Source organism: Sminthopsis crassicaudata, chromosome 5, assembly GCF_048593235.1.
Source record: "Sminthopsis crassicaudata isolate SCR6 chromosome 5, ASM4859323v1, whole genome shotgun sequence".
NCBI classification, from domain to species: Eukaryota; Metazoa; Chordata; class Mammalia; order Dasyuromorphia; family Dasyuridae; genus Sminthopsis; species Sminthopsis crassicaudata.
The window spans coordinates 100737732-100753287 of record NC_133621.1 but is presented as its reverse complement, the minus strand read 5'-3'; the positions used below and the strand labels follow the sequence as shown (position 1 = coordinate 100753287).

General features: G+C 40.2%; 1 protein-coding gene across 1 annotated transcript in view; it reads right to left on the bottom strand.

Moving 5' to 3' along the window:
- Positions 1 to 10036, bottom strand: part of DENND11 (DENN domain containing 11) — a 46486-nt gene extending 36450 nt beyond the window's left edge. The window contains exon 1 of the mRNA XM_074267721.1: positions 9697 to 10036. Coding sequence (XP_074123822.1) covers positions 9697 to 10021 — 325 coding nt within the window. The 5' untranslated portion in view covers positions 10022 to 10036. The remainder of the gene's footprint in view (positions 1 to 9696) is intronic.
- Between the last annotated feature and the right edge of the window lie 5520 nt (positions 10037 to 15556).

Below are 15556 nucleotides of genomic sequence, written 5' to 3'. Positions count from 1 at the left end.
TCCTTTCCTAGTATCTAGTAACCCTGTCAACAAAGGAAATTAAATTAGTTTAGTGTTTATGGCTTTTGGGGAACACAACCTAACTTTCTAAATGTTCAACTTATCATTCCTTTAAAAATATTCAAGAATTTTGTCAGGAATCAGTCAAGCTCTCTGGCCTTTAATTTGTTGATTCTAACACCTTCTATTTTTTTTTTAATTTTAAATTTATTCCCATTTAATCCTGCAGCATCTCACCTGTGCCTCACAGGTCACTGGCAGTGGTTCAGCAATGATATTTGCCAGTACTTTCAGTACTGGGACTGTTTTCATCAACTTCTCAAGAACAGCTAGTGGTCTCTTACTACTTCAAGTAAGTATTCCTTGTTTATGTATGTGTGGCAGTTCAGCTCATCAGTCACTTTTATCTTGCTCTAGATTCTAGAGTGGACAAAGCACTGAATCAGTAAGATCTGGGTGGCTAAATGGCACAATAGATAGAATACTTATCATCTTTCTGAGATCAAATCTGGTCTGAGACACTTCCTAACTGTGTGAACCTGGGAAAGTCATTCAACCCTCTTTGCCTCAGTTCCTCATCTGTAAAATGAGTTGGAAAAGGAAATGGCAAAGCACTCCAGTCCCTTTGCTAAGAATACCCCAGGTGGGGCCATGAAGAGTCAGATGTGGCTCAACAACAACATCACAAGTTGTAGGTATCTGAACCAAGATTTAAAGGCAGAATGTCTGACTCCAAATCAAGTGCTTTTCTACTGCATAATGTCCCTTTTTGCAACATAATCTGATGACAAAATTTATTGTTTCAGATGTTACTAATATTCACCCAAATATCCCCCATTATGCTTCCTCTCTGGTTGCTAAATTTATATTATTTATATTAGTATATATTATTAATATGGCATATAACATATGTTATATTACGTTTATAACAAATATCATTTTAATAATATAAATTAACCTATGCTATCAAATAACTATATTTATTTATAGTGTTAATCTGTTGTACACTTATTTTCTGCTCCTTTACTTAACCAGTTAGTTTTGAATAAGGTATACTCTTCTGAAGTCACATTACAGTCAATGACCCTGGCTCACCAGGTGTCCTTAATATTTTTGTTCTGTTAGTATCTCTAGTATACCTTGCTTATTAACCACACCACATGTTTAGTGTATAGTCCTCTGGGGCCAGAAGTATTGGTCTTCTTCCTAAGAGTTTCTACTCTGTATTATGTCTAGCTTAGAAGAAACATATAACTCTTTACTTCTCCCTTCCTTTTCAGTTTAAAACCCCTCTAAATCTGTAGGCAGACAATTAAGTAGTCCCCTACCCTTGTTGAGTACATTTCATCCCTGGCCAGGAACCTATCATTTTCCTTATTTCAAGCAGCTTTCTTAGAAATAGCTCCTGTAGAAAGCCTTAATGACTGATTAGGCAAGTGAATTCTTATATCCTTTTATGTAGACAAAGTATACACAAAACTTCCTTTTCTTCCGATTGACAGAAGGAATCATAGGCAAGCAGAATTACTGAACTTATTACATAAAATTATTATATGAAAAGAAAAGTAATTTGTATGTAATTCTAATTCTTGTGATGAAAATGATATTATATGATGTCTGTTAAGTGCAGAATTTTTTAAAGGGGGGAAAAAAACCTAACAATGTCCTTCTTTCCTCAAGCTTTTAATTGTATCTCAGCCTTTATCAGCTGAAAATCTGGTTTTCTACCACAAAAATCAGAAGAATGAAGACATCCAACTTTTCTCTCTCACTTGAAAATTTTCTTCTCCCACTTCTTCTTCCTTCCTTTTCATCTTAGCAAATGAGGTTTTACTCTTTGCCAAAAGTTCTATCTACCACATGGGCCTCTGAATATGTATAGTAGAAACAATGCTGAACTCTGAGACAGACTTGAGTTCAACTTTTAGCTCTGATACTAGCAACTATTGACCTCCAAGAATGATGTTATAGATTCAGAGATGCTGTCAAGTGAAAGATGATCCCATAAGGATCAGAAGAAGAGACAAATAATGATGATGGCTGACTGCCTGCTACAGGGCATGTTATTTAGAGAGTGTCTGTCCTTCACTCTCAAAGAGCACCAGGACATCAGGGAGGGAATGCTATGACTTGAAAATTAATTCCATTTAAGTGAGGAAGGTCTGTGAAAAACCACCAGCCTTAACTTCCTCTTCCAGAGCATCTGGGTCCAGTGGCCAGATATAGATCAGAATGACTGGAGATGGCTAACAAAAAAGGCCTTTCTTCCTGGGACATGTATCCAAGGCATGACGAGGAACCTACCAAAACTTGTCAAACTGGATCAATTCTGGTGATCACAGGGCCACAAATTACAAAATCAGAAAGCACCGAGGAAGCACTGCCAAAGATTATGAAGCTTTTGGCAAGGACCTGAATACCTTCAGGACATGGATGGTATTTTCATCCTTATGCTCATCAAAGGTAAGGGATTCAAAAGAAAAAATTAAATCTAGAAAGAGAGTTGCTGGTTAAGAAAATGGTGTCTGAAAATGGGAATAGCATTTCTGGGACATGGGTCTACACTGAAAAACCAGAATTTTTCCTGGGGAAGGATGAAATGTCCCTTAGAAATTAGTAGGAATATATTTACCTGGTCTAGCAGACATTAAAAAAGGGAGGCAGTGAGAGAGAATGGACTCAATACCAAGCTAAATACCATAACTATAATATAGGAAAGAGAACAGGATTTTTTCATTCAGTAGATCTCATTCGAGTATGAACCCAATATTCCTAATTTGCTTATGGTATCATCCTTTTTTTTCCCCCTAAATCACATACTCATTTTGACCTTATCTCAATAAAGTCTACACCTAGTTGGTTTACACCTAGTTTCTGCCATACTATTTTCCAGATTTCTCAAGAGGTTTTGTCAAATAGTGAGTTCTTATCCCAGAAGTTGGAGTCTTTGGGTTCATTAAAATCCATCATCTCAAATGTCTCTATACACAAATATAGATAATATTTTTTAAGTAATCAAAATTCTAATACTTGTATAGGGGAAAAAAGAAAAGTCTGACTTTCCTGGGTCCCATTGAAACCTTGTGGAGTAAGACCCGTCAATGGAAGGTTTCTAGAGGTATGTGTACCTTACTCAGGGGTAAGTGGTAGTAGGAGAGTAGTATGTTACTCATATCCAAAAAAACCCAAGTAAGCAGAATGATGAAGTGCATTCTTGCACTTGGGCGAAGCTAAATGGGGACAGAAACCAAAGTAATATTGTCTTCAAAGGTCCAGACCACCTGCCTAGGTAGAGGAAACAAGAAGTCTGAGAAAGAAATTATAAGCCTTGCATGGAAGCATGGCAAAATATGATGGCAATTTCCATTATCTCTATTAATGTTGATTTCATGTTTGAAAAGGTGGAGCAAGACATGTTTAACATATACTGGATTACTTTCCATCTAGGGGAGGATGTGAGGGGAAGGGAGGGAGAAAAAAATTTGGAATGCAAGGTTTTTCAAGAGTGGCTATTGGAAACTATCTGTGTATGTTTTGAAAATAAAAAGCTTTAATTTTTTTTTCAAATAAAATTTTAAAAAATAAGAGCAAAAACAAGGGGGACAGTCAATTCTGGATGTGATTCTCAGCAACTAGGTAAGGGATCAGCTGTGAGAGTGGAAACATATTGTTTAACATATATTTTAACATAGACTAGGGTCACAAAGAAGCAGACATGACAAAAAATAACAACCACCAGAAAAACCCTATGTAAATGTGAATTATCATTATTCCTATTGACTCATCTTTCTCCTCCTCTATATTCCTTCTTTGACATTGCTAAAAACAATCTTTCAAATGCACTGGCAAGATCACTCAAAAGTATCCTCAGATCAAAAACCTTTCATGGTTTTCAAATGTCTGTTGAATGAAATAACTTTTTGAGGCAGTCAAGCCAGTCTTTTATACTCTGGCTTCCTCCTAATTTTCTACACTTATTTCACAGCATTCCTTTCCTCTCTATACTCCAGACTTCCCTTACTTCTGCCCCTGTGACTTTGCATATAGCAATCTCTTGGCTTGGAATAATCTCTCTGCCTCCTACCATCTTTTCCTTCCTTTTAGGCTCAACAGCCACTTCCAAGAATCCCTTTGTGATTATCCCCACTAAACTCGATCTCTATTCTAATTTGCATCACACTTAGCTATGTACATATGTTCTCTCCAGCCTCCCAGAGTATCCTCTCCCTGAGGACCCAGACCATATGGTTTTCCCTCATAGTGAACTGATGTTTGTTCAAATGAAAAAGGAATCTCAGTTATCAAAGAGAGGTAGGAACACCTCAGCTGTCCACATCCATTTTTATTTTTGTGCCAGTGGTATCACCTGAGGCAAATTCTACATACAGGTGTGCCCACTGACTGTAGACCGCTTAAATCAAAATGTTGAAATGTCAACCTAGGTCTAAGGAACATCATGAAAATGTTTTCTCAGACACTGTACACAGTAACAGCAACTGTACAAGGATCACTTATGACAGACTCAGCAATCCAAGATAATTCCAAGGGACTCATGATGGAAAATGCCATCCACATAAAAAGAACTATGGAATCCAAACAAAGAGCAAAGCACACTTTTTTCACTTTTTTTCCTTCTTTTGTGTGGTTTTTTCCCTTTTGTTGAGTCTTCCTTCATAGCATGACTAATGAAATACATTTAACATGAATGTTTATGTTTAATCTATATCAGATTACTTGCTGACTTGGAGAGAGGGGAGGTAAAGGAGGGAGGGAGAAAAATTTGGAGCTCAAAATTTTACAAAGAATGTTGAAAGCTATCTTGACATGTGATTGGAAAAAAATACTATTAATTAAAAGTGTTCTCAAAAGATGAATCACTAAAAGTGTAAAAAAAAAATGATCATCTCTTAGAGACATTTATTCCATCAAGTCCCACATTTTTATTTCTGGTCTAAAGGATTGGGGACACAACCCTATGGCCCATAATAATTAGAGTCTGGAGGAATAGAAGAGCTATTTCCTATCAAATCAAACAAACATGGGGCAGCAGTGGATAGAGCACCAGCTCTAAATTCAGGAGGACCCAAGTTCAAATCTGGTCTCAGACACTTAACACTTCCTAGCTGTGTGACCTTGGGCAAGTCACTTAACCCCAGCCTCAGGAAAAAAAAAAATCAAACAAACAAAATACAGATAATTTTTTTACCTACCACCTTCCTCCCATATTAGCCCATAAGAGAAAACAGCTTTGATTTAAAAAAAAAAAAAAGAGGGGAGGACTTAAATTAAATTTGCTATACCACCATTCTATTCTTATTCCTGATACCCACTATCATTGAACATTATCATTTCATCATTACAGGTGCCAATCTCTTAGAAGCTTTTCTGTATACACAAGTACACTTTCACTCCCCCACCTCCCCCCAACACTGTCCTCTCAAGCCCAACTTTTATTAACTATTATACATGGGCATGGGCTCCACATTCTTCCTGGTCTTTTATGTTCACCAAGGGTTACTGGTTCAGGGTGATTTTCACTTACACCACAAATCAAAGGTGCTCTAAACACATACATAGTGGTTGTAAAATGTGTTTAGCACTACAAATGAAATACTACAGTTATTGTATAAATTCACCCACTCATATACCTTTAATAAATTCAAATGTACCCCTTCCAAAAGAAATTCTGGAGGGGAATCCTCTTGGGGAAACCTTTAATATTCCACAGGTTTCTTACCCTTTCTCTTACCACTGTTGGTCACCCTTTTTCTTCCCAGTTCCTCATAGACTCTAATCAAACACAGCTGATTTGGGGGCTCATTTAGGGCTCACAGTTTAGTGCTATTTGTGGAGGAAATGAGCAATATTATTGTTTTGAAAAGTATTGGGGCAGCTAGGTGGTGCAGTGAGTAGAGCACCAGCCCTGAAGTCAGAAGGACCTGAGTTCAATATGGCCTCAGACCCTTAACACTTCTTAGCTGTGTGACTCTGGGCAAGTCACAACTCCAGTTGCCTCAGCAAAAATAATAATAATAATAAATTTTTAAAAAATAAAAATGTATCCATTTTAATCTGCAATTGATGGTACACTTATTTCTAAAGAATTCACCTGCTAGTCTCTCTCTCCACTCCCAGCTCTTAGTCCTTAAATGAAATGTTCTTCCTCCACCATGAGTACCATCCTCTCAGGAGATCCATAATGTTCACTCCCCGATTAGATAGGGCTGATAGACAAAAATCTCACCTTTTACCTCCTTTCCCAAAGGCTAATAGATATGCTTATCCTGTCCCTGCACATAATAGTACACATAATCCACCAGGATAATCACTGTACATGAATGATGTCATTTGATCCTCACAATCACCAATAGCAAGTTTAAGTTAGTTGTATCTCTACTAAGAAAAAAATAGAGGTTACTTGCTCAAGGTTTACACAGCAAATAAAGAGTTTTGTAAGAATCTGAACTCCAGACTTCCAATCCTTTCTACTAGTGGTAGAATTTGAGAATAGAAGTTGAGTGTTTGAGGTCTTCAGAATAAGAACATACAATTTCAGTTTCACCCTATGGAAATACTCCCATCAATCAAGTACCATACTATATATTAAGGACAACAGTGAATAGGACTATTTTTTTTCTTTTTAAATTTTTAAAAACTTTAATAGCATTTTATTTTTTCAAATACATGCAAAGATAGTTTTCAACATTCACCTTTGCAGAAACTTGTGTTTTTATTGTGTTCCAATTTTCCTTCCTCTCCACACCCCCAAGATGGCAAGCAACCTGATATAGATTAAACGTGAAATTCTTCTAAACATACTTCCATATTCATCCTGCTACACATGGGGAAAAAAAATCAGAACAAAAGGAAAAAAAAATTTTTTAAGTAAACAACAATAACAAAAAAAAAAAAGAGAGAGAAATTATGCTTTGATCCACATAGTTCTCTCTCTAGATGTGGATGGCACTTTCCATCCCAAGTTTATTGAAATCGAAGAGGACTATTCTTTTTAAAAAAAGATTGTCATCTGGCTAGAAGAGATAACATGGACATGTATTTTAGAAACTGAGAGGGATCTGACAATCTTTTAGTGCCTAGATAACTAAAGACTAAAAATCGCAGAAAACCTAAATTGGAAAAAGTTTTTTTTTTCATTTGAGAACTTTTTTTGCATGAAATCTCAGATCCCTTTGGTCCCTAAAACACACATCCATACATGATTGGTCCAGTCCCAAGAGAGCCATCAAGTAAAGACTTCAAGTTTAAATTAATGTTTGAATTGACCCTCAAGGGAAATGAAGGATTTTAATAGGCAGAGTTGAGGAAGAAGGGCATTCCAGCATGCGAGAAAACCAATGGAAAGCTACAAGTTTATCACATTTGAATAACAGTTAAACTAATTTGACCTAATGGGGCACCGTATTACTAGAGGAATTTCTATTCTGGAGGATTTTAAATCCCTAAATTGCTTATATTTGCTCCTTGAAATAACAGGGAGACACTTTATTGAAGTCACTTTGGTAGCCTTGTGGAGGAAGAATTGAACAAAGAAGACTCGAAGTGAAAAGTGGTGAAGCAAAAAGTAGGAGCTATGTGAATAGGGGGTGGAGGGGAAGGAGATGGTGCTATAGCAGAGACTGAAACAAATGACAAAATTTGTCACCTGAATGGATATGCTGCAATGACTGAGAAAGGAGAAAAAAGGCAACACAGCAAACTTGTGTAAATGATTGTAATTGGGATAGCCTCTAATATCCCAGAGGCTTCTGTCCTGAGGGTGCTTCTCTTTTCTATAAGTGATCTCATAAGCTCCCATGAATTGATTTAATAACCATATGCTGATGATCCTCAAATCTGCTCTAAACTCTCTGTAGACCTAAGACCTCTAATCTCCAAAAGCCTTTCAGATATCTTAAACTGACTGTGCAGTATCCACCTTAAACTCCCTCATCCCAAAAGGAACTCATTATCCTTCCCCTAAGCCATTCTCTCCCTAACTTCCCTGTTACTATAAGGGCAACACTATCATCCTCCCTGTGTCATCCCTACCTCTTCACTCTCTCTCTCCTCTCAGATGGCTAAGGATGCTCCATTTCACCTTTGCACCATTTCTCAAACGTGCCCTTCTCTGCTCTGACTCTGCCATCAGTCTGATGCACACCTTCCTCACTTCCCTGTGACTTATCAGCCTGCTGGCAGGTCTGTCTGCTCCAAGTCTCTCCACCATTCAGTCTATCTTCTATTTAGCCACTAAAGTGATTTCCCTAAAGCTCAGACTCCCCGTGTCACCCCTCCTCAAACTGCAGGGGCTCACTATTACCTTCAGAATCACACCATATTTTCTTTGGCTTTCAGTGTCCTTTATCACCTGGTCCCTTCCTACCTTTCCGGTAGGAACAATAACACTGGCCTCATTTCGATTTCATGAACAAGACATCCGATCTCTGGCCTCGAGACATTTTCTCTGGCTGACTGGCCCTTTCACTTCTTGAATGCTCTTCCTCCTTATCTCCCAGTCCCTATTAAATGCCATTACCTCTGGCATCCTTTAAGTTCCAACTAAAATGCCACCTTCTACAAAGAAGTCTTTCACAAGGGCTCAATTCCAGGGCTCTCTTCAATTATTTCCTCTTTTCCCTGCAAACAGTTTGTGCTCTCCCCCATTAAACTGTGAGCTCCTTGAGGGCAAGACTGTCTTCGCATCTTCTTGTATCCCCGGTGCTTCGCAAACTGCCTGGCACACGGTAGGTTCTTAGCAAATGTTTACTGACTAACTGGAAGGGTGGTAGTGCACAAGAAAAATAAGCGCAATTTAGAGAGCACGTGGGGAGGGTTGGTGGAGGAATAAGAGTTGTTTGATTTGTTATGTTAGAAATGCCCTAGAGAAATCACTCTATCAATACTCCCGTGAAATACATAAAGAAACAGTCATTTAAAAAAAACTTCCTCCCTTCTTTCTTCCCTCCTCCCCTTCCAATAGCCTAGAAGAGGCTTTACAAAGGGTTCTGGCTTAATTTCCCCGCTTCGCTTCTAGCTTCAAGATCCTGAGATCAAAGGGAAGACTGAACACATCCACTGGGACAGGGACCCGCGCTACCTAAAAGCACCTTTCAAAAGAAGGTGGCTAGGGGAATTCTCAAAGGTGGGGGAGGGTGGGATCCTCTAGCCTGGGAAGAAAACCTGCGGTTTACGCTCATCTCCAGGTGAAGGAGGCAGATGACCGCGCTAGGTGCCGAAGGGCTGTGGGCAGAACCGGGACTGAGGACCTGCTAGGAATCCAGGGGATGGGAATTTGTAAAGTCAATGGGAAGGAGCCTGGAGCAGCCTTTCTAACGGGTCCGGCCACCCCCAGCTGGGCGAAGTCACCTGAAGAGATAACTAGCCGCACCCCCGCTTCCTCCCCACCCCCTCAGCCCCGCCGGAGGTGGGCGTGCTCCCTTTTCAGGTAACGGGAAGAGCCCGCTGCCTGGCCCGGACTCAGAACTGAAAAGGCGGGGGCAGACTCCGCAGCCCGCAGGGCCCCAAAGCCGGGACAGTGACCAGAGCTCGGTCCCTCCGCCCCTCACTGGGGCCCGACCAGACTGGGGTGCAGGTGTGCAGGAGCGCTGCGCGCGCAGCGAAGTCTGCCCCCCCCCCCATTCAGTAGGGAGCAGCTGCCAGGCCGACAGCCCAGGTGGGCACTGGCAGGGATCTTACCCGTGCGGGGATCGAAAGTGACCACGAACACGGCCACCACTTGGTCCTCCTCCTCCTCCAGAGGCAGGCGCCCGGACTGCCGCCGCAGCAGTTCCCCCGGACCGAACTCCGCCTCCTCTTCTTCCTCCTCTTCCTCCTCCTCCTTCTTCTTCCCGGGCTCCGCAGCTCGCCGGGCCCCGGATGCAGGCCCGCTTCCCAGCCCCCCGCCGCCGCCCCCTGCGCCCCAGCCCCGGCCGCCGGCCTGGAGCTCGGGGGCCTGCGGCGGGGATACGGCCGGGCCCTCGGCCCAGCGCAGCAGCGGCGCCTCGTCTCCCTGCTCCACCATGGCGAAGCGAGGAGGAGCCGCGGGCGGGGAGGGGGCGGGGGCAGGGGCGGGCTAGCGGGGATGCCCGGCCCGGCGGGAGGGACCCTCTCTGGCCTCGGGCTCTGGCCCTCCGCTCTCCTCCACCCCTTCTTCCTCCTCCGCCCCAGCCAGCCGCCCGTGCTCACCTGAGTTGGCGCTCCCCACCCAACTGGCCAGCTTCCCTCCTCGGGCCAGGTGCCGCGTTCCCAGGGAGCCCCGGAGGGAAGCGCTCGGGCATTTCCCCGTTGGCTTCTCTGATTGGGGATGCTGGTGCATGTGTACCCAAATACACACACGTGTGGGGCCTGGATCACTGACATGCTGATGGGGGCATCGTGCGCGCACCCCGTAGGTGAGCAGTATACCCACAGTGACACACCACGAGTGTGTACGTGATACACATATTGGATCATAGATGCAGTATATAAAACACACATGTCCGGGATCTAGCATTACATTTGAGTATAAAATACATTTAAACCCGAATACTTTACATAATACCGTATGCATATTGTGTTAGATATCTGTTTACACTGTGTGTACTTATATGGCATATGCTTTTATGGTGTTTATACATATTTATACATAGGTAGTTATGCAGCTATAGAAATATCTCACTTTCGTTGTTTAGAAAGTGTAGAAAACCCCGAGTGAGGAAAGTCCTACCAAAGACCAATAACTGTCCTAGCACAGTCCTGGGACACCAAAGTGATTTAGCGGCCCGGTGTCGCAGGTTGATCTTCCCGACCTTGAGGCAGTGCTATCCACTGCGCCGTACTGTCTCTCTACAGCAGTCCTTTGTGACTCAGGGGTCCGCAAACTTTTTACATAGGGGGCCGGTTCACTGTCCCTCAGACTCTTGGAGTGCCTCACACTCTGTCTCCGCCCTCAGCCATTTGCCATAACTGGCAGGCCGCGTAAATGTCCTCAGCCGGCCTGGCTGAGTGTGAGAACCCCTGCTGATCCAGCATATATGTATCTGTACCCTGCATATTATAAGATACTGTCAAAGCATTGTTAGCCACGGGAGGGAGAACAAGGGGCGGGGAGTGTGGGGTTGAGACAATGTCTCAAAATAAGGGAAATTCAACTCTTAGATTCAATGCTTATGTGTAGGTAGGTATATGCGGTTTCCTGGAAAGAACAGCAACAGACTGGACATCAAAGATCTCCTGATCCTGATCCTGAAACTTTATAGCCTTAAATTACTTTGACTCATTTAATTTAATTCAATTCCAGAATCATGGATCTAGAGCTGGAAAATATTTTAGAGGATATCTATCCCAAGCCCCTCTTTTACAGATTAGGAAACTGAGGCTACAAAGGTTGTGTCCAGTGCAAGGTCAACAGGCAGTAAACACCTACTTGTGAATTCCCTTTTCATAAACCGAGACTTGAGGAGGGGGAGAGCAACAGAGAAAAACCACTGAAAAACAAGCAGGATGGCACTCTTTAGAAGAAAATGCTATATAAGAAACAGTTTTGTTATAGTGCCATAAAATTTTGCCCTGGAAGAGATCTTGGAAGATCAAACTATCCCCTAACTTTAAGGAAAACTAAACGAGGATGGAGCTGAGAATTGTCTGAAACTGGAGCTGAAGTGTGTGTCTGAGCAAGCCGTCCTTATACCCCAGAGATTCCTCCCATGAAAGTTTAGCTACTGTCCCCTCTCCAGCTGCAATTGAGGGGGCCTTCTCACAGTTTTTCTGTACCAGCTCTTCACATCTTTGCACTGGCAGGAAACCAATGCTTGTAATGCATTTACATCCCACTTCACCCTTTAGTGAACTCCCTAGTTTCCTTCTACGTTCAGCTGATGGACCACCTTCTAAATGGGATATTTCTTAATCCCTCCAGCAGCTAATGCTCTCCAAGCTCCCCATCAATATGTATCTATTTTTGTAACTATATCTCTATTTGGAGTCTTTCCTCTAGCCACCAAGGGCTAGGGCCCACCCCCTAATTGCCCTGTATTTATTTGTATTTACTCTGTTTATATTTACATATGTATTCGTTGTTTCTTCCATTAAATCTCTTGAAAGTGAGTTTATCTACACTTTTTGAATCCACAACACATAAAGATTAAGACATTTTTTGACTGATTCATAGCAGGGTTTCTCCCAGATACGAATCTTATCTCCCTAAGGTCAGGGAGCCTTTAACTTTTGTCTCTGAATCCCCAGCGACGGAACCCAGCAGAGAACAGGGCATTTAGTTGCTCATTGATTCTCTTAATTACCATCCCCATTTCTCTGGCACTAGCACTTAGCTTCCAGCTGCACCTCAGTTTGAGGGGCATTTTTGGCTGTTTGAAAAAGTGCTCAGAAAGATCCATCATCCACATTAAAATCTCTCCCTCTAGGCATTCTCTCAAATTTCAGAGTAGCTCAGAGTAGGGCTTAAAGCAGCAACTCTCCAAACAGAGCTCACACATTCATGCTTTTGCCCTCACAGATGTGGTCCCCTTCAAAAATACCCATAAACATCCTGTGTAATCTCAGCCTCATTCTCCTTGAAGGGGCAGCAACATTTGTCTCTTTTGCTGTAGCCCCTATCTTAAAATTCAATCTTTTTTTTTTTTCTTAATCAGATTCCACAACCCAATCTTCTCTTTGGTCATCCCTTTTCTGTATTATTCTCTGCTTCCATAGTCTTCCTATACCCCAACTGGAAACTGCCCCAGGCTCAGTCTTCTGAGCTGCTTTCTATTCTACACTTTTACCTTATTTACTCTTCTGACTTCAACTATCACTTCTATGAAGATTTCCAAACTGAAAAGCTCTGTGAAATAGCGACAGGAACACTGTACTACTTATTAGCTATATGGCCTTGGAAAAGCCACTTGATCAGTGAGCCTCGATTTCTTAATCCATAAAGTGGAGATAATATATACTTAGTGAGATGAGTATCTGTCAAACACTAATTTTTTTTTAACCAGACATATGATTCAGGATGAAAAAAACTTCATCTACTGATGGAGGTAGGCAACTTTTCTATTATTTATATTGTCTTGGACAAGATCACTGATCTAAATGACCTCCAGAGAATTTATGGTGATTTAAGCTGCCTACCTCTTGACAGAGAGGTGACAGGTTCAAAATATAGAATAAAACTTGCCTTTTTGGAATAGGCTAAATGGAAATTTGTTTGGATTGGCTATATATTATAAGGGATTACCAATAGGAAGATACCCCCAACTTTCTATGGATACTCCCTCCCTAGAACCTGGAGGAGAGCTATACTAAGTCTTGTTCTAAGGAATCTGATTCATCAGTTAGAATGGAAGTTGGAAAAAGGACGCCCAGAGGTGTTTTGTTTCCTTTGGCCTATGACAAACAATTTATTTTTTGATAATATCTGCACAAATAAAAGAAAATTTTGTGGGCAGTCAAATTCAACTCTGAAAAAAAATAGAATATTATATTAAAAATTAATCAGTGTTTACAGAACATAAAAGGCATCTATTTACAAATGAAAATATTTCAAATCACACACAGCAAAAGACCCCCATTTTCTAGGACAGTCTCTTAAAAAATAGAGATAATTTACCAAATGATAAGTTTGATTTATAAAAAAAAAATTGCTTTATAAATGTAAACATTTTTCCTAATTTTGAATCTGAACAAGATCAGACCCTACATCCATAAATGGAAATTAACAATGTATAGTAGCACCATTTTGATTTCTTTCCCATTTGCTTAAAGGTGAATTTTGAAAAAAGAAAAAACTTAAAATAATGTATCTTTCTTAAGTAGCATTTTTTCTTTCTTTTTTTATTTTTCCTGAGCCAATTGAGGTTGTTAAGTGACTTGCTCAGGGTCACATAGCTAGGTAGTATTAAGTGTCTGAGGTCACATTTGAACTCAGGTCCTCCTGACTTAAAGGCTGGTTCTCTATTCACTGTACCAACTAGCTGCCTCCCCCCCCTTAAATAGCATTTAAAATTAATTAGGGTCAAATATAAATCTTTTACAAATAGAAACAATTTAAGGAAAAGATGTATGTTGTACAGATATTATATACAAACCACATTGTATCTTATTTTATTTTTCCATTCAATTACAGAGAATTCCTATAAGAAATCCTATAGCAAATAATTCCTATAATAATAAGAAATTGAGTTTAAGACAACTGCAAGATATCACTACACACCTCTCAGATTGGCTAAAATGACAGGAAAAGATAATGATAAATGTTGGAAGGGATGAGGGAAAACTAGGACACTAATACATTGTTGGTGGAGTTATGAACTGATCCAACCATTCTGGAGAGCAATCTGGAATTATGCCCAAAAAGTTATCAAAATGTGCATAGGCTTTGATCCAACATTGCTGCTATTGGGCTTATATCCCAGAGAGATCTTAAAGGAGGAAAAAGGAGCCACATGTGCAAAATGTTTAAAATTGTGGTATATTATGTTATGGAATATTATTGTTCTGTAAGAAAACACCAACAGGATGATTTCAGAAAGTCCTGGAGAGACTTACATGAACTGATGCTGAGTGAAATGAGCAGAACCAGGAGATCATTGTACATGACAACAAGATTATACAATGGTCAATTCTGATGGGCATGGCTCTTCTCAACAATGAAATGATTGATGCCAGTTCCAATGATCTTGTTATGAATGTTATGAGAGTCCTCTCATCTACACCCAGAGAGAGGACTGTGAGAACTGAATGTGGATCACAACATAGCATTTAAATTCTTTTTGTTGTTATTTGCTTGCATTTTATTTACTTTCTCATCTTTTCTGATTTTTCTTGTGCAGCAAGATAATTGTATAAATATGTATGCGTATATTGGATTTAATATATATTTTGACCATGTTTAACCTATATTGGATTACTTGTCATCTAGGCGAGGCAGTAGGGAAAAGGGGAGACAATTGGAACACAAGGTTTTGCAAGAGTTAATGTTGAAAAATTATCCATGAATATGTTTTGAAAATTAAAAAAAAACTTTAAGAAAAAATAAGAAATTCCATTCCCTTCATTACAATTTAATTCTGTTGTAAATTTTTATCTAATCAGTCTTTAAATCCCAGATTTTTCAGTGATTCTTGAGCCACTAGTTGCTTCTCAATTTTACATTCTATTCTTTTGATTTATTTCTGCACAAATCATTTTCAAAATTATTATAAAAACATGTCATGAATTTTTCTTTAAAAGTTTCACATTCACCAAAACCAGGAGTCAAAACTGAAAATCCTTTATTCCAACGGTCATAACAGTTGATATCATGGCAACAGCCTGACAAGAGGGCTTGTAGAGAGAACAAAAATGGTAGTGGGTTCTCAGAGTCTTCAAATAAGCTATAACTTCATGAAAATTGCATTAACTATGGCAGCCACAGTAATAGTTTTCTCCTTTACATCAATTAATTCAATCATTTACTTATTGTCTCATTTATTTGGTACATGCTACCTTCTATTTTAAGTTATAAGGTCCTTGAAAATAGTAATCATCTCTTTTATGAGACTTAATGTTTCCACTACTCCAGACTAGCACAGTGCCC